This window comes from Tympanuchus pallidicinctus, unplaced genomic scaffold (genome assembly GCF_026119805.1).
Source record: "Tympanuchus pallidicinctus isolate F22 unplaced genomic scaffold, pur_lepc_1.0 scaffold8, whole genome shotgun sequence".
Classification (NCBI taxonomy): domain Eukaryota; kingdom Metazoa; phylum Chordata; class Aves; order Galliformes; family Phasianidae; genus Tympanuchus; species Tympanuchus pallidicinctus.
Window position 1 is genome coordinate 14,820,004 of NW_026294802.1, and position 19,505 is coordinate 14,839,508.

Sequence of the window (19,505 nt, forward strand, 5' to 3'; positions counted from 1 at the left end):
AGTGAAGGGAATTATTACTTTTTATTACTCTAAAGAGAGGTGTAGATTCTCAGAAGCCCAAAAGACGAGTGCAGGTAGTTGACACCAACATGCAGGCAGGTGAACCAACTTCAGTGTAGAGCATGGGGTACCTCCTGCTACTCCTTCCGCGCAAGAACAAGGGCTGCCCTACCTGAGGAACACCACCATTGCCCTAATTCTGTGCTCTTACCTGTGCTCAGCTTTCAAACATGTGAACAGTCCCACTGTTCCAAAGGTAAGACTGAAGGAGAAAGGGAACACATTTCGTATGGACTTCATGGATTGTATTCATTTCCAGACCGAGTCTATTTAGCCAGGAAAGGAGAGGGAAAAGGAAAACTACACAGGCAGTGACAAAAAAAATTACAATGAACATATGCTTGCTCCCTTAAGCAATGGCCACCCGGGTCAGCCACACTACACAGACACTCCAAGCCAGAGTAGCGGGGGAGCAACACCCTAAAATACAGATTGGCCACACGGCACCTTCAAGAAATAAACTCAAAAGAAGAATCAATGGAGAGCAGACCCTGCTCCTCTGAGCCAGCAGCAGCTGGCAGGGGGCACGTCAAGCACGGCCCTGGCTGGAGAAGCAGCAGCAGCATAGCTGTCCTCCTGCACAGTCTGATAAAATAAAATGGACAGCAAGGGTTGATCCTGATGAGGGCGCTTCCAAGCTCCGTGTTCATTTTGGCACACCCTTGCCAATGCTACAGAAATGGAGAGAGACTCTTCAGTTCATGCTGAGCTCAGAGCGTAAGCATCAGCCCCACAGATCAGAGAGTCACTTCATGAGGAATAGAACAATATTAAAAATAATAATAATAATAAATCAGCAGGATTTGCCCAAGTTTATGAAAGCAGAAGGAAGGACAGACCTCCAACAGGGGCAACAAAACAAAACAAAAAAAAGGAAAAAAAAGACAGCACATCTGCGTGGGCTCCAGGATCTGATTTCATTGTGCAGCTCTGAGTTCTCTGCTGAGGACAGTCCTACAGGGAGAGAAGGCACATCTCTGCCTCTCACAGCTGGTGGAGGGTTTGTAAAAGCATGTGGCGGGCAAAGGAACAGGAGTCGAGAGCACGGTTTGGTCTGTAGGAAGAAAATAATTATTTACAATAGTAAAGCTTCAAAATTGCATTGTAGTAAACTCTAAGTGCCCAAATAAACACCATCTCAAATACACAGGGCTTGCATGTGCAACAGCCTACACATTTTCCCATCAGTTCTCTCCCTGTTCTCTGGTTCCCATTCAGCACATGCTGTAAAAATTCTCTCCCCTATTGCAGACAGTGAGAGAGTTGCCAAGAATCAGAAAATTTATATCCAGAGGTACAAAGATGGGCAGCAGACTGCTTCTCCCTGCAGCCCTGTGCCTCATTTTTGGCAGCAGGAAGTAGGTGGGAAGAGAATTCCCCTTCCCTCCCTGCAATGGAATTTTCCGTACAGATTGCTTTTAGGGCACCTGAAATGCATGAGACAAAGCTGCTTATGTTCACATCTTTTCTCACCAAGCCAACACCAACTTCAGCCTCCAGGATTCTTACGCTTTCAAGAAGAGGCAGCGTAACCCTGGAGCCTAAGAGCATCTGTTGGCTTCAGAAAAGGCCAAGAGAACCTGCTGTTGGCCTGAAGTACCTGAGATCATATCCTGGAGAAGAGTCAACTGCTTTTGTCCCCACAAAAGCCATTTAATGTCCCACACCTTCAGGAACATAGCAGGACACAATTTGCAGTTTATTTTCAGTCTCAGGGAGGGATTCATTGAATCACAGAATGGTTGGGTTGGAAGGGACCTCAAAGCCCACCCAATCCCACCCCATGCCATGGGCAGGGCTGCCGTCCACCAGCTCAGGCTGCCCAGGCCCCATCCAACCTGGCCTTGAACCTCCATGCATTTCAGTCATCGTGTTCAGAAGACCCAACCCTGTTTGCATGGGTGCAGGTTGATTGCATCTAGGCAGTGTCCCATTTCTGGGAGCAGAGACACTAAAAAGCTGGTGCTGATCACAGCCAAGCTTGCTCATCTTCCACCCTTAACACCAAACCTCCCCTAACACTACTATGGAGTTTCCCCCTTGCTGTGGAATTCAGTCGCCTGTTGCTCTGTGGCGGGCAGTTGAAAAAAGACCAGCAATGTGATCCCATCCAACAACACAGAGCTGCAAAAATAAAATTAAAAAATTCCCCCAAAAAACCACCACAGCTTCTGGAGAGCGACGAGAGGACAGGCAGACATCCCTGGACACTGCTTCCTCCTACAGGATCATGCAGATGCACAGGTGGGATCACAGCACCCTCTTGTGTCCAGAAAAGAAAATAAGGACAGAGAGCAGCAGAGTAAGATGGATGCTGCTCCCAGCACATACACTGCAGTTTCATTATTTTTTTTTAATAGACAGCACTATCCACAGCATCACTGCTACAAAACAGAGGAGAACGAGTAGTCCAGAAGTAATATAGTTTCACTTTCTAGAACTGCTGTTAACATGGCTGGTTGCTGGACAGGCCACTGCTATGCATCAGCTTTCACAGCTTCAGACACACCACCTGCAAAAATCCTCAGCTCATAACAGCCTGCTTCTAATCCCAGCAGAGCTAAGAGAAGGCTATCAGTATTTGGCTGAATCCCTCTTACCCATGGTTTGTACCAGCCACAGCTACTTGAGGCCTTTGCCCTTTACCAGCACAAGATTTCAAGCTTCTGCATACTCCTCACACCAATGAAAATCAGGAAGGCTTAAGCCTTTTCCTGAAACCCACTAAGCTGTCCTGACCCTACGTGGCACACAGTCTGTGATGAACCAGGCAGCCACCAAAGGCCAAATGGATTTCAGGTGGCTTTCGGTACTGAGACAGTGCTGGACTATTTCTCCCCTCTGCTCCAGAGCCAGTTTTCCTCTGCTTCTTCCTGAAGTTTAACACTTGCTAACCTAAACCTTGTGTATTGGAGTAAGAAAGATAGAGGGCCAAATTATTAATGCTTAATTTTAGAATAGGTACTTAGTGGGCCTTAACAGAGCAGCTTACATGCAAGCTATTAACCTTCCATTACACCAACTCTCACGGAGAAAGAAGATGGCATGACGAGTACAATACTCACTTTGTGACAAAAGCAGAGAGAACTGGGGCCAGGGATTTAGGGAAATAATCCTGCTGGACCACATGGTTCAAAGTCATAAGAATACCATAGAGGCTCGGGACAGCTTTGATCTTCTCTTCGCTCTGAGAAAAGGACAAGAAGATGGAAATCAAGCATCAGGCAGTCACTGCTTTATCCGATTCACTGCAGATGACCAAGGCAATGAACTCCCTGTAGAATGAGATTCTCCCATACATGGTAGTAAATGCTGTTCACAAGGTTAAGCATGATGTTCCTCAAGACCAAGGTGGCCAACTCTATAGCCTCCCTGCACCAACATCTGGAATGTTACCACGTTGAGGGTACTCTAGTACATATCATTTAAATATTAGTCACTGATTGCATCAGCAGTAGGGAAAAGGAAGTAATGAACATGCAAGCAGAACAACCAAACCTCAGAGGCTCTGTGTCAAAGTGCTCTCCTGCAGAATTCTATCTGATTTTATCAAGAACTGAGTTGCCTTAATTACACAACTTTCTCTTGCATTATTCTGTAGCTCAGTTTTACACCACCTCCAGCTCTTTGTTGGGATGCCTCCAGAACCTGATGCCCCATTCCCAGCACTGCTCTCGCACTCATGAATAAGGTAAAGTTATTACCATTCCTCCTCCTGCTTACACCACAATGCAGAATTTCTTCTTGCTCCTAACATGACACTGACCTACATGCCCCAACTTTCCTACCGTTTTCATTTATTTTTCCACTGCTATCCTCTTAATCTCTTCATTCTGTAGACAGAAACAAGACAGCCGTTTCTGGGTATGTGACCTCATATTTCATGGTGCTAAGGATATCTGTTGCCCACGTGCTTCCACTTATGTGGGACAGAAAGTTATGAAGCTGTTCCCTCTCCCCACATGCCTAATTCATCAGCAGTCCCCCACAGGTGACAACAACTGGTTGGCTGATTACTGAGGCCATTATTATCCACGCGACTTCCTGCCACAGCTTTTCCAGAGCACGAGTCTGTGCTTAGTGCTTCATACATCTGTTATTTTCTGGATGGGATAAGAGGTAGGTGGCAGTGCCCAAAACAAGCATTCTGCAGAGCAGAAAGCCATCCTGGGTTCTGTAGACCTGTGAAGAGGGGATGCTCACTTTTGGTCCCATTTGAATGTACACAGGGACGGGCTAAATGGATTTTTAAGGACACAAAGGATGTGACCAGCATGTTAACAGCCTTCTGTTCCCTGAGCTGGATATTAGCAGAAGGAGATTCATAAACTTAATTAAGAGGAGGCTGCTAGAATACAGACATTCTGCAGCTTAGAATCATTTTGGCCCAAGCTTCCATTTTCAGTTTCCAGGTCTTGAGAAGAAATGATCCTTGCAGCCCTAGTAGGCAAAAATATTGAAGTCTGCAGACAGAAACTCTCCCCAAGGTATCTCACTGAAGGCAATGCTACAGGTATTCTGATGCAGTTTGCAGGCTCCCACCGTCTCTTGGGAGGAAGTCTATTCCATATAAAGATGTATTTAACACTAGAGTGACGTGGAGAGAAGTTAAATGCTACTGATCAAACATGAGAAGTTGGATATTTGTTTGAGACGTGCTACTATAAGATGCCCTAAAGGACCATGGTTAATAACAATATTGCACATCAGACACCTGGACAAAGGGTTTGTTTGTTTTTTAATTAGACATCTGGAAGAGCCTATAGACCAGCAGCACGACCCTCCCTACCTTTAAGGGACGTCTGGGAATTCAGAGCACAGAAAACAGAAGAGGTACAAATTGCTGACACCATCTTCATCCTAATGCAATCTTGCAATTTTTGCCGGCAGTGCAGACTTCTATTGTCCCCGGGCATTAGGCATGCACAGGCACCCAGCTGTTTCCATGGTAACATAATTACCCCAAGCCCAACCGGTTTTCAACAGCCTAAGCAGACCATAACTTAACTCTTTCCTGCTTCCTCACCTTAAGTAGCCCCATGTGGATCAAGAGTCTTGTGATGAACGCATCTGAATTAAACGTGGCGGAAGAGAAAGCTTTTTTCATCAAGGCATCTAAAAAGGAAATGCATCACATGAAAACAATACAGAAAGGGACTCTGTAAAAAAAGTTTAAGATCACAACCGACCATTTCCACCATTTGTTGAAGGAATTTTGAGAGGTAATGTGCCCAGGATTAGGTAGAATCTCTGAAACCAAGACAGAGAAGATCTGGTCCTTAAGTGTAAGGCCTGATACTGGGATTTAAGTGGAAAAAATAATAGCACAAAATCTTATGGCCAAGTTTCAAGTGTAGCTTGATCTCTATCCTATGCACCACGAGATGTTCTACTCAGTGTATTTGTACTATGAAGCACATGTGCATATGTACATATAAACGTCATCAGTTGAAGTAGAGCAGTAGACCTAAAAGCTTGAGATGTAAAGGCCAGCAAGATTTCACCTTTCTTTTGAAGCCAAGTTCTCACTGTATTCTCATTCCTTTTGTTCAGTTGTTCCCTAGGCTTCCTTGGGACCCATATACTGCTGCTAGCTGTGGGCAAACCAGTGTTTTATCTTCTCTTGTCTACAAGGTAAAAAAGGCACAATCTTGACTTCTGACTGTTGTAGTTTCTTGGAGTGAACACAACCCACTACAGCAGCTGCAGAGCAGTGCGGGTCATTCGCTAGGGACCTCCTCATCAACTCACAGTTACTCTTCTGGAAGGAAAGCAATTACTAGGTACTGCTTTTCCCTACAAAGCAGGAGTAGTAAGGAAGAGCTCTGGTGTCAAGGTAATACATGCACAGCATGCTTCAGGCAATGCATGCATCCTGCACGCCATTTTTTGTGGGACACAACTCACAACGGGCAGCAGTCAAGGCTGGCACACACTCAGTGAAATGCCAACAGATTACTTTTGGCTGCCTGGACCCACACACCACTCCAGTTAACTCTGTATTAATTTACTGCTTTACAGACAATAGCTAAGTCTCACCATGCTTACGTATTCCAAACTAAGAAAATGCTAACTAAGGGAACACACACTTGTTTCAAATAAATCACTCTAAATGGCCTTAAAACCAATGGATCCATTTATTTTGCACAGTACTGATAGGTAACTCACGGATGGGGAAACTGTACTGCTGCATCATTTGGAAAAAAGATGAAAGCAAGTGGTCAAAGTGCACAGGTGTTGTTTGGAATTTCAGTTTCTCAAAGAGAAAATGAAGGGATGCTATTAGTACACTCACAAATAAAACCTACCCATTCTGTGCTGTACAGTGAGAAACAGTCCCTTGTTTTACAGTACCTATTGTGCCTCAATAACTAATTGTAACTAATAAAGAGGTACACTAGATAAGAGATCTCTCTTTACATTCTCTTAAAACTAAATTGGAAGGCTACTTCCTGTACTTTTCAAATGAGCAGCCTTGGAAAAAAAAAACAAAAAAAAAAACAAAAAAAACAACCTGATCTTGAGAGACACAGAACTATTGGCTATTGATAGCACAGCATCAAGGAGATTCAGGTAAGGGCAACACACGACCACGAAGACAGCAACAAGGGACACTCCTCATCAAACTTTAGAAGCATAAGACTTCTTTCATTTAGAACAAGCCTTTACTTCCACTCCACAAAACAGCATGTCACAGCTTGGTACTTTGTAATCTGGGGTTTCCTGCTACCAGAGTCAACCAATTGAATACCCAGCTCACAAAGGCCTTCCTTTGCTTTGCACTGCATCTCATCCTTAAGTGAAGAAAGATTGTCACCTGTTGTTTCATGCACTGCTGTTTTTACTGGGGCTTCATCTTTGAAGACTGAAGATATCCTTAAGAGAGCTGTAACTACTTTCTCTACATCAGATGTATCTGTCTGAAAGGCAAGGAGAAAAAAAAAAGAAGTGGTAGCCAAATAGAGAAGCTAGATCTCTGCCAACAGCAGTGACAAGAAATACAGCCTCCAGCTGACTGACATCAGTTTTGCCTTGGCCCCACTACAAGACATAAGCAACACTATGAAACAAAGTTACTCTGTGTAAAACACCTAGGGTGCCTGTGCAAGTATTAAATGCACCACCTGCTTCCACAAGGTTCCTCAGGGAGGAACTAGGGAGAAGCAGCAAGTCTAGGACTGAGAGAAAGTTAGCACTTCTCGGGATTAGTGATCCTGAGAAAGAGTCAAGTGCAGCAAACCACAGGCTCACCTACCTGCTGAGCTATCAGCACAGAACACTTTGGCCCTAGCCGCAGCAGCTTCTCAGGTGATGGGAAAGCAAGGAATGTGGCAACATCCACAGGAGGAGACGGCACGGGAGTTGAATCCTGAAACACGCAGAATCCATCTCAAGTTTACTCTTAAAAGCAAATAAATTGGTACAGCAAAGGCACACAGATCTGACTTGCAAAGGCACATCAGGTCAGAATTTGTTTTACTTTAAAACTATTCAAGGTTGGAATGAAGCTAGAGGTAAAACAGACACAATATTCTAGCACGACTGCATGGCAGCGCACATGCAAGGTTCTTACCACACTCTGAAGATGGGGAGACTTTTTCCACCCACATCTGTCACACTGGCTGTTCAGTTTGTACCACTACATGTGTGCACACGCAGCCTTTAACAAAACAGCTTGCCAAGTCACCCATTTTCTTCACCTTCTGCATGCTATCTCCCTGCCTGTTACCACAGAGCCAGTCCATGCAGGAATGTGAATTACTGCCAGCACTGCAAACTCTCTCTAAATCTTGTATCCTCCTCAGCTCTTCTCCAGACAGTAAACAAACGTATCCTGAAGTAAACTTACCTGTGAACTAATTATTTTCTTAGGAGTCATTGAGTCCTGTTCTCCCTGTCCTCTTTCCTTCAGCTGTTGCTGTTCCACCTCCTCCTCTTCTTCTTCCTCTTCCTCTTCTTCTTCTTCTTCCTCCTCCTCCTCCTCCTCATCCTCCTCTTCCCCTTCATCATCACTAAAGTTAGAGAGTTCACATATTCCATTAATCACATACTTGCAATTCCTATATGCTGGTATTCAATTTTTCTTTTCCAAGAACAAAAAAGCAGCCTCTCCTCAAGACTCAGTGCAAGAAGTATGCCTTCACTACAACACATTAGGAGGCCACCCGAGACTTCAGCCATCCAGTTGACAGTGGTAAGCAAAAAATGTAGTCAGTAACTGACACCGAATTAATTCTATCAATGAAAATAGTGTACAAGGCTTATCCTGCTTATGTTACAGCACTCCACACTGCACTCAGACCAACATCCAACTGCAATTACAGTTGATGTTACAGTTCTTACCTTAAACAAAGTAACTGTTAATAAAAATTGGTAGAAAACTTCTCATTTAAATTCTGGTGCCCTCTTACCTCAACGATCCCAGCACAGTTGCCATATTGAAGCCTTCAAGGATCTCCTGCAGTTGCTCACACCCCTCTTCACCCAGGCAGTTACCTGCATCCAGGGAAAAAGGGAATACATTCAAAAGATGCACACAAGCTTGTTCTTGGGAACATTGTTACAGCTTCTTATCTATATCTGTTTAAGTTAAAAAATAATATCAGTAATTTCTACATCAAGGCTTGGAGGCGGCAATGCAGACTTCAGTCATTGGAATCAAACAGCTGTTTAACAGATTCCAGAAGCATTACACAACACTTGGAGACAGACAAAAGCCTCTGCTGTTCAGAAAGTCTTGGAGAAACTTCCTGCTAGCTCTGTAAACAGCTGTTAGTCCCAGCAGTTCTGAAATGCAGACTTGGGTACGAAAGGCAAAAGCCCACAGTGGTCAAAGTCTCCAACTCCTCTGTAGAGATCCGCACAGAAGTTTTTACTTACAATTTTGAAGTATCTAAGATCACCCTGAACAGTTTTTAAAAGTTGTGTTGAGAACAGCTACAGGTGTCACTCCCATCCTTCTACCTTATGGGATGTACTGAAACTACTGAACTCTAACAACTGCCTGAGTTCACATCTTAAGACTGCCTTCAGAATCTAACCACTTCTGTCCCAGCATCACCCAACCTCAGCTACTCCCACATAACCATTTTTTAAATGCCAGATATTGTAACACCAGCACGGGTGATCCTGTAACCACTCTTTCTAGTGGTTTCTAGTTGGGGTCAGACTACATGTGCTTTTACCTAGCAAGCTTACTTACCATTGAGATCCAGCTTCTCCAGCTCTACCTTATCTTCAATAGCTTCAGCTACAGACAGAGCAGCGTCTCGTTTGATCTCACAGAAGGACAAATTCAGTTCCTAAGAAGCAAAAAACCACTTGTTTACATTGTTCCTGTAATATCTATCATCCCCATAAGCTTCACACGCTCACAAGCTTTCTGGAAAGATTCTAATTTGAAAAGGCCCTTAGGAAAAACAGATTTTTAACTGGAAGTGACATTTCTCTGCCTCATTTAAACAAAGTATTTTGAAACATACCATAATAAAAGCAACCACATAAGTTAAACAGCCACAAAGACCACACACTATTATGACTGCTCCCTTAAAAGGTAGCACCTGTTCCAGCCCTTAGCAATCAGCTGGTTGAAGACTTTCACCTACTCAAGAAGCACTTCTTAGAGAACCAAGGGGAGGAATTGTGGAACCACTTAAAGGAAGAAAGGCACGTTAGCTCTTTAATTTCCTCTCGTCCTCTCATGCTGCCCTGGGATTCAGCAGCATGTCCAGTCTGCTCAGGTAGCACAGACTGCCCTGTTGTGTTACCTTCTCCCAGAAATTGAAGATTTTTGTTTCTAAGCACATTCTACACCAGCAGAGCCCAGCTACCAGTCACACAATTCACACTTCAAGTTTTACTGAGGAACGGTAGCTGCTATACTGAACGAAATGCACATCTGCCTTTTAGTATTTACATTTCAAGTTACAGCCTCCTAAAGACAAACTACACCATCCCCCACCATTTCACATAGTGTTCTGCAATCCTTTCCTGAGATTTAATATTAACAACAGAAGGGAAGTTGTTCTTGAACACAGTGAATCAGTTACTATTGCTTCATACTACTCTCCCTTAACCATTTCTGCTCTGGAAGAGCAGGGTTTAATTTCCAACTGTTCACACAGAAAGTCTCATTACAATCCTTACTTAAGCCTACCTGGGAAACTCAGAAATAAGTTCTGGTGGAACCAGCAGAAGCTTGAGGAAAGGATCTCACAACAGAAGGCACCTAATTCTTACTGTACCAGATTCATACACATAGATAAACATTAGCACTGCAGCAGTGCTGAATTTTTGGTTTTATCTGTAAGCTTCCAAAAATGGGAATTGTGTTCAGCATCTGTCCCAGTGCAGCTGTGACCCTAGAGAGGTGTATCTAGAGATTCTAGTTCACTTATATTACTGACTTGACAACATTTCACAAAGGCCTAAGTCCAATGCCAGTGAAATTTAAATACTGATACAGAAAGTGAAACAAAAAAACCAACTGTTTGAACCTTTGATACATCCCCCAAAACAAGAAAAGGCAACAACTGTATCAACACTGAAATGATGTAGAGATCACAAGATACTCAGGAAGAGAGATATCTCAGTCTGCTCTCATGACTCTCAGGGGTTCTAAAAGCAGATACTTCCATTATTAGACTTTCTGAAGAGCAACTGCTAAGCTGAACCAGCAGCTTAAAAAACATAAGTGGGACCTAATCAGATTACTGGTATACCTTCACGCAGAACAGTCTCACATGGATGTAGTGATGCCACTAATCTACAACTTCATCGCTTTCAGTTACAGGCACAGAGCTGCACTGAGGAGAAAGCCACCTTAAAGTAATCAGTAGCAGTAGGAGAATGGACACGAAGCCAGGTAACAGAAAATAAGTCATTTTCAAAAGAGACTCAAAGCTGAACAGCAGAAGGCAGTACCTTTAATTTATGAAGTCCTTCTTTAAGAGCATCAGCAATGGCAAGAGCACCCTTGGAACGCACCAGGCAGTCTCCAAAGTTGATCACTTCAACCTGCCGAAGTGCTTTCAGAGTCTGCAAGACAACACAAAGTTGACGGTACAGACATACAAACCAAATGCGATATCACTTCTGGAAGGCCATCCTTCCCACCTCATTGTGGTACGTGGCTGCACCAAGCCACAGGCTGATGCTGACTGACTACATTTGAAGAGACGGGGAGGTAGAAGACAAATCAACCGCTTGGAACAACTCACCTCTGCCATGGCCACAGCTCCTTTCTCTGTGAAGGTGTTGTCATTCAAATTTATAACCTTAAGCAATGAATTGATAGCAAAGGCCTGGGCCAGTGCTGTGATGCCAGGATGGTTGATTCCATTCTGTGGCATATGGACCTCTTCTAGAGTCCCAATGATCTGCGAAAGGATGCAGATACAAAAAAAGGCTGTTAGAAGACGCATTTCAACTGAAGAATATAGGACTCCACTTTTTTTTTTTGCTCAAAATCTACTTGCAATTAAGAAGTCCGTTAGCTCTTCTACACAGAATTACTTAGCAGCAATTCTATCACAAATCTAAGTGAAATATATGGCTTGTGGCAAGCATCTAATAAGTTATGGGTAGCTCCCTGCTAGTACGTCTATTCTAGATACCTCAAAACAAGAGTTCTCAGTTTGAGGTTCAACCCTCAAACAAAGAAAAAAAAAAATCACTAGTTAGCTACTATATTTTATTATATTAACTCATGGGTTGAGATAAAAGCTATTTACTATGTCAGAAGAGAAGAAAAATACATTAGTTGCAATGCTACCCACTCACCAACACCCAGCTAACGCCACAACGGCCCACCAAAAGACAGCCCACCAACAATGCAAGGTCCCACGTGCATGTCACAAAACACAGTAATTCATCCAATTCTTATAGTCATTCAGTCTCAGTTCCTCTTGAATCGCTTTGTTACATGCCCCTCAAGTACCTAAGTCTTGTTTTTGCTATGATTACCAGTTAGTCAATCCAGAAAGACCTCCATAAAAAAAAAGAGCAACCTATAAACTGCAAAATCATCATTAATACATTTTACAATATGCATTATCACTCAGAAGACATTTTTAGCAGCAGTGGAGGAAAGCAAAGAGATGTAGGTGGCACCAACCACAGAGACCTCTCTTCCTCTGGTGAAAATGGAAGTTGATCAGAGACAGCTAGAAAAGTTGAGATGTCACAGGCTGATGCCAGCAAAAACAGCAGGTTGCTCCTGCCAATTGACTGAACAACTAAGCAAGGAAATCACTAGTACCTAATCACTTGCTCCACCTATCCCAGCACCAGACAACGTCCATTAGTACAAAGGAAGGAGAAGGAATAGGACCAAGAATTTACTAAGGACATACCTATTTCTCCTACTTGACACAGCAACTAGTTACATGCTTGGAAACTCAGTCACAGAAACATTCAGCCATCCATTCTAATCACACCCGTTGAAGATTCCAGTCTCAGCAGCATTGCTACTTCAAGTGACTTGATAGCCAGCCATTGTTTCCAAGCCATGGCAAGCCCTGCGAGTGCTATGTGCTACCTCTACCATCAACACTTAAATATACCTTGCTCCCACTTGCTGACAAGAGCTGGTTTGATACTTACTCCAAAGGCTTCAGCCAGCGCAGTGGCACCATCATTCTCCAGACGATTTCTGCCAGCCACAAATATCTTCAAAGCAAGAGGCTTGCCCTGGGCACTTGATTTCCTGTGACATTCTTTCAGGGCAGCAGCCAATATCTAAAGGAAGCAGAAGTAGTTTATACAGCCTCACCATTTCATTGTGAACGCCAAACGTTTTGTGTATCCAATTCTCAAGCAATAATACTTCAGACACTGACAAAATACACTTGCTTCTACAATAAGTTACACAAGAAAACTGCTACTGCAACACTTGCACATAAAGTCCCTAGGACAGAAGAGATGATTTTGCAGTAAAATACATCGATCCCACTAACATTTGGTTAATAAATATGTAAATGAATGGGTAATAATGACAGTCAGTCCTGCTTTTCTGCTTCACCAAATAGACACCCTTCAGTGCTAGGCTTGGTTTTCTCACATCTCCAAGGATTTTAGTTCTCTTGACATGGAATCTAAAGTTTAAGACAGACCTGTTTTCCTACCATGGAAATTATTATATTTCAGGAATTTGTCAGTATGAACACAGAGGGAAGGGATCATGACAGACTGGAGAAGTGGGACAGGAGGATTCTCATGAAGATCAAAGGACAACACTAGTTCTAGCTCCTGGGGAGAAACAGCCCAGTGTAGAAATATATACTGGTTGCCAAACAATAGCAAAACAGCTTAGTAGTGAAAAAAAAACCAACACAAAAAAACAACAATTGGGAATTCTGATGAAGTGCACCATACACTTGCAGCCAAGAAAGCCTACTGGGTTGCCGTGGAAGAAAGCGGCGTAAAGAAGGCAGTGTCAAACAAATGTTACAGACTGATGCAGAGAAAATTCCATTTGAAAAAACACAGATACAACAAACAAACAAACAAAAAAAAAACCAACCAAACCAAACACTTTTTTACTGCAAAGGTTGTCAAACACTGGGGTAGATTATCCAGAGAGCCTGTGAAGTCTTCATCTTCTGAGATACTCAAAACCTGACTAGATATAGCCCTGAGCAAGCTGGCCTGGTTGCTTTGAGCAGGAGAGCTGGGCTAGATGATCACCAAAGATCCCTTCCAAATCCAATCATCCTGTGATTCTACGTAGGGAAGTCTGAAACCAAGTCCTGGCTCTGACCTCATCCCCAGTAAAGAGACCACTTTTACCTTGCCACCACCAATGCCCATGCCACAGTTATTGAGCTTGAGTTCCTGCAGGGTGTAACAGGCAGGGCTCTTCAGCAACGCCTCAAAGCCACGCACACCATCTGGCCCAAAGGCATTGTCACTCAGATCCAGCTCCACCAGCTGGGCTCCAGCAGTGATGAGTGCATCCCCCAAAGAGATCTGCAGGGAAACGGGTGACAGGGGTGAGGGGAAAGAGAGGACTGCCTGTTACTGACAGCAGTGCTGCAGTGGTGAGGTGAGACAGTGATGCTGCAAAAAAAATTCTGTTCTGAAGATATTCTGCAAAGTTGCCTGGAGAAATAAAACTCCACAGCTAAAGCCAGAGCAGGAGTCACACAAAGCAAGCTAAGGATAACTGCAAGGAAGTTACGAAGAACTGTCTCATCTCTTTAGGCCAAATACTTCTCCAGCTCATACAGAAGGAGCTAAAAAACACATTACTTATTCTGAGACACTTAGTGTTAACATACAGAGAAAAACTCACTAACGAAGTCCCAGAAATACACTCCCACAAAAAGCATGGCAGGTGAGAAGATAAGTTATATGAGGCGGAAGTCTCAGATCTAGTTTTCACTTACCAAAGCAGGAGGGATCTCAGATCTTAGCCTCCCAGTAAACATGTCACTCCAATGACACCTCTAAAATAAGAAACATGCAGATGGGAGCCATGAAAAAAATATTTAGGACACAATGGTACAGAAATTTACACATACAAGATGCATTACATTAGTATGGACAGCTTAACGTTGCCTGCTGTGGCCTTGCCATTTGATTGTGCTAAGGAACAGTGACAACTAATACCACAGCTGCTTTCTTGGAAGGACATTAAGCCACCATAATGCATATTGCAAATAACAGTATACAAGAATTGTTGCTTGCATTTGAGCTGGGCTTCTTTTCTGCTGAAAAAGTTACCAATGGAAAAAACAGCAGGAAATTGAAAGACTGGAACATAAGTGCATTTTACTAAGGGATGGAGCTCAACAATCTGACTGACTCGAAAAGCCACAAGTGGGTGAATCAGTGTTTCATACTCCTCTCCTGCAAAGAGCAGTGCCTCTAGCAGCACAGCATCCTTCTAACATTAGGATGAAAGAATAGTAGGGAAACACAGCTTGGACACAGAAAAACCTTCTGGCGCGTATCCTCCATCAATTCCTTCATTATTCAGGTACTGTATGAAACATCACTCACAGAAGACTTGACCATTCTCCAGCTTTGCCATTAGAACTTGTTTTGTGGCCACAGGTCTTTGTCTACAGTTGTTGCCTCCACAGAGAGGCTCTTTCTTGCACAGCTTCCCAGCTTTAAGATTGGAAGCTTTTTGAATAGGAACAGTTAGGAACACAGGAAGTGCTCCTCCCGCTATCCCAAAGTCTCCAAGTTCTGCTATATTGTCATATGGTTATTCTTATCACTGGAAGAACAAAGTAAGCTTTGGGGCTAACTCAAGGCAGTCTCCAGAAAGAAGAGTGCAGATTGGCCTTCAGTGTTTCTACAAAACTTTTCCTGCCCCCACCACCCACTTGAAGGTCTCACCTTGAGCTCTGACTTCTTCTCCAAGGCTTTAGCAATAACCTTCGCTGCCTCCACACCCACTGTGTTGCCTTCCAGACGCAATGCTTCCAGGCCATCAAATTCCTCAATTTGTTTGATCACTTCTTCAGCTGGAAAAAACACACAGTATTCAGTTGGCCTTGCGATTACCATCTTAGATATCACAATAACAGTAACACAGTGAGGCAGAAGTATTTGCTAAACGCTACACTTAGCAAGAACATCTGAGTAACACTATCTGAAACAATCCTGAAACAGCAATGGAGAACACAGCTACAGTGTCAGGTCACTAGACAGAATGCCCTCCATCCACCACCCTCTCTCCCCTTTCATGATTTATTTCTATTATTACTTTGTCAAATGTGAGGTTGGCTGCATAAGTTTGATTCCTCTGCCATTCAGCACATAGTTTAGCAATGCAGGCATCAATAAAGACAAAGGCCTAAAATATGATGGCAATGGGTGCCACATCAACAGGAATGAGTTCCCACTTACTGGCAGAAATAGATGCCTGTTTAGCAAATGTGACAGAGTGGAACAATTGTACTCTGGAATACTCCTATTCAAAGCAAAGGTGCAGGCTGCAGTCTCTCTCCTGCCACTGACATACCCAAACTCTTTCCTCAAATTTCAGTGGCTTTGCACTATTAATATGGCACAGAAAAAGCACCACCGTTAGAGTCAGTAAAGATGGTAGACAGTAGATCAAATAATATCTCTGAAGAACATACTGTTTTTTCATGTAGCAGAAATGTTGGTCTAAATGTGTCTTTTCTCTTACCATCTTCAGCTGTGTTGAGTTTAAGGCTCTGGCCTTTGAAGCTCAACTGTCCGCCACCCACTTTGGTTTTGGCAAGCGACTCTGCAAGCTTAGCGATGTCTTCCGATGCCATTTTTCTGCTTTCCCAGTGCTAAGAGCTGTCAATTAAAACAAATGGTCACCATCAAAAAGATAAACTATAATACATAATCTGTATTAGCAATCATCTTTATAATCACTAACGTGCTGGTGTTATTTCCTGAGATACCTAATTGAGTATTCAGTGTCACTACTGTTTTCCCCATAGCTCGCTTACAACCACCAAGCTAGATTAACATTTCAAAGCCAGCCAGACGGTGCTGATTCTTCCAGTACTGAAGTGACTTGGGTTTTGATGAAGTTGTTACACTTCCCAAATGACCAATAGCTAAAGCTACTGGAAAAGACCACTTTAAGATGTTAGCCTTTGTGCACAACACTTCTATAATTAAGATGTAATATTCCCTCTCCTCCATGCCCATCCCTTAGTAATCCATGCCGTGCTGCTTTTTTCCTGTTCTCCAAACCCAGACAGAACAAACACAACTGTTCTTCCTTTTCAGCAATATCCCCAGTAGCTCCTAACTCAGCAGAGTTCCAGAACCACAGAGCTGCTGAAAAATCATGTGTGTTGTACACAGCTCATTCTGAAAGTAAGGCCTCCTATTTATTTCCATGGAAACTACAACAGATGCAAAGAACACAGTAACTCCATTCGACAGAGGAAATTCTCAGCTACAAAACAGTTTTTCAACGTAAGCACCGTCATTAGCTATGCATTTTTACCAGTGATAAACCAGAGCCTACGTGCCATGCTCATAAAAATCTGTACCAGTGGAGATGATCCACTGCTTCACAACTGCTACGACAGCATCGCTGCAATGAAAATGAAATGAAAATGTTGCCCTCAGAGTCCATTGTTCATCAGCTCAAACAGATGGAAGTCAGAAGGTGCCAGAAGTGGACTATAGGGTGGATGTGGTAGAACAGTCCAGTCAAGACTGGCAATGTGTTTTATGGCCTTCAAAGTGGTACAGGTCCTGATGTTACTGCATTGCAAGGAAAAGGTTGCCTTCTTCTCTGGGCTCAATTCTGGAAGTTCAAGCCTGTAGTTTAGTCAGCATCACAACATAACAGTCAGAGTTGATGGTTTGTCTGGGTTCGAAGAAATCCAGAAGAATCACCCCCTTCCTATCACAAAAGATAGTGCACATCACTTTACCCACTGAGGTCTGTGTCCTGAGCTACTTCTTCCATGGCAAATTCACATGCTGCCATTCCAAGGATTGCTGTTTTGAAGCATTTGTTTTCAGCTTCCCCGGGGCAGAGCTTCTTTTCAGCTTTCATTAACTTTAGTATTTGGGACATAGAAGATAAAACACCTCCAAGGTTTATCAGCACCATCTTTTGAGGATGACTGTCCTCTCAGGTAGATGCTGACGATAAAAAGAGGCTCAAATAAGTCACTGCACTGATTCCAAGTCACAGACATTGTGCAACAGGCAATGGATGCTCCCAATCTCTGTCAATCCAATTAAAAAGGAGAAGATGCAAGGATGTCCCCCAGCCATGAAGGTTTTACCACAAGGAACAGAAGTTAGATAGGGTCCAGCAGTCAATCTGTTCACCAACTTTAATCTTTAGCTTTATAATACTTCATTACCCAACAGTCTGAATCATAGAATTGCTTTCGTTAGAAGGGACCCTTAAAAGCCATCTGGTCCAACCCCCCTGCAAAGAACCCACAGCTCAATCAAGGTGCTCAGAGCCTCTCCAGCCTGACTTTGCATGTATCCAGGGATGGGGCATCCACTGCCTCTCTGGGCAACCAATGCCAGTGCATCAAGTACCCTTATCAAAAACAGCTTTATTCTTATATCTAGTCTAAACCTTTCCTCTTTCAGTTTGAAACGATCTCCACTTACCCTTTCAGAACAGATCCTGCTAAAGAGTCTGTTCCCTTCTTGCTTATATCCTCCCTTTAGACACTGAAAGGCTGCTCTTGAGTCTCCCCAGAAACTTTTCTTCTCTGGGCGGAACAGCCCCAACTCTCTCAATCTTCTCTCTCACAAGGAGGCATTCCATCCCTCGGATCAATTTTGTGGCCCTTCTTTGGACATACTCCAACAGGTCCATGTTTCTCTTGTACTGAGGACTCCCCATCTGGCCACAGCACTCCAGGTGAAGGTCTCACAGCACAGAGCAGAGGTGCAGGATCACCTCCCTCACCCTGCTGGCCATGATCTTTTTGATGCAGCCCGGAATACAGTTGGCAAAATGAAAGCAAGGGTCTATTTACCATGAGGTTCTCCTATACCCGACAGACCTACTCACACCTTTCCTTCTCCCTGAGATTTCCTTTTACTTTCTATTTCATAAGCAGTGACAGGTTCCTAATTCCAGCACGCCAACTCCCCAGCACATCCTGCAGCGTGTTTCATCGCACACGTCGGCCGCACCCAACCACTTACCTACCCGAGGGCTCGTATGCCACCAGATCTTCCACGAGAAAACCTTTGGACAAACATTGAAATGTCAGAGTTACTAAGCACTCTTAACAAAACAGGAGCTGGAAACGCGCCTGCTGACAGCCCAAGGTTACCCTCCTCGCACTCCCTCCCTTCGGAAGGTCCCTTCGCTGCCTTCCGCCCCTTGACGTCCCCACACGCTGCCGGCCCGCAGAGGGCGGCTGTGGGTGGGGTTTCCGAAGGCTCACGGGCCACGCGCGGAGCCGTCCCCGCGCCTCACGAGGCCCCGCGTCGTGACAAACGTCCTGAGGGACGCCGCTCCCTCACAGCCCCCTCCCAGCGGTCCCCGACGGCCGCCGCGCCTCCCGATCTCACCTCGGGGCCTCCGCCGGGTGCGGGTCGCTGAGGGGCCGAGGTGTCGCCGGCACGGGGCCGCCTCACGCCGCCGTCGCTGTCGCCGGAGCGGGTGGGGGAGGGGCGGGCGGAGGCGGAGGATTTGAAAGCCGGCAGTTTTGCTCTCCCCGCTCCCATTGGCTGCAAGGAGCTGCGTCACTGAGAGCCGCCCCGCGCGTGACGCCGCTCGCCGGAGTGACGCAAGCTGCGCTCGTGGGCGAGGCCGCGGGGCATGCTGGGATATAGAGTCCTGCGGAGGGGCGCATTCCCGGCGTGCCTCGCGTGGGGGAACCCTACGGGGCCTGAATCTAGGAACGGGCTTCCGTCTGTTGCGGTAGAACTATTTGATAGAGCAAATTGTCAGCGACAAAACGCCGTCTTTCGATATAGTCACCACCATTAGGCTGCCTGTTCTCGCC

The 19,505-nt window shown here is 44.4% G+C and overlaps 1 protein-coding gene across 3 annotated transcripts; it reads right to left on the reverse strand.

The window, feature by feature from the left end:
* Positions 1-2: 2 nt before the first annotated feature.
* RANGAP1 (Ran GTPase activating protein 1) lies at positions 3-19,180 on the reverse strand. Of its 3 annotated transcripts, none has more exons than XM_052668009.1 (17): positions 19,069-19,180; positions 18,701-18,739; positions 16,208-16,344; positions 15,409-15,536; positions 14,448-14,507; positions 13,849-14,028; positions 12,664-12,798; positions 11,280-11,438; positions 10,984-11,097; positions 9,263-9,362; positions 8,472-8,556; positions 7,910-8,072; positions 7,316-7,429; positions 6,878-6,980; positions 5,087-5,175; positions 3,126-3,247; positions 3-1,114 (listed from the first exon to the last, which is right to left on the reverse strand). In XM_052668009.1, the coding sequence occupies exons 3-17, from the start codon at positions 16,317-16,319 to the stop codon at positions 1,045-1,047; spliced, it is 1,734 nt and encodes a 577-aa protein (XP_052523969.1). In that variant the 5' UTR covers positions 16,320-16,344; positions 18,701-18,739; positions 19,069-19,180; the 3' UTR covers positions 3-1,044. The 3 variants fall into 3 exon arrangements, with proteins under 3 accessions (XP_052523969.1, XP_052523968.1, XP_052523970.1); XM_052668008.1 differs by having other exon boundaries at positions 18,697-18,739; XM_052668010.1 differs by lacking the exon at positions 18,701-18,739.
* Between the last annotated feature and the right edge of the window lie 325 nt (positions 19,181-19,505).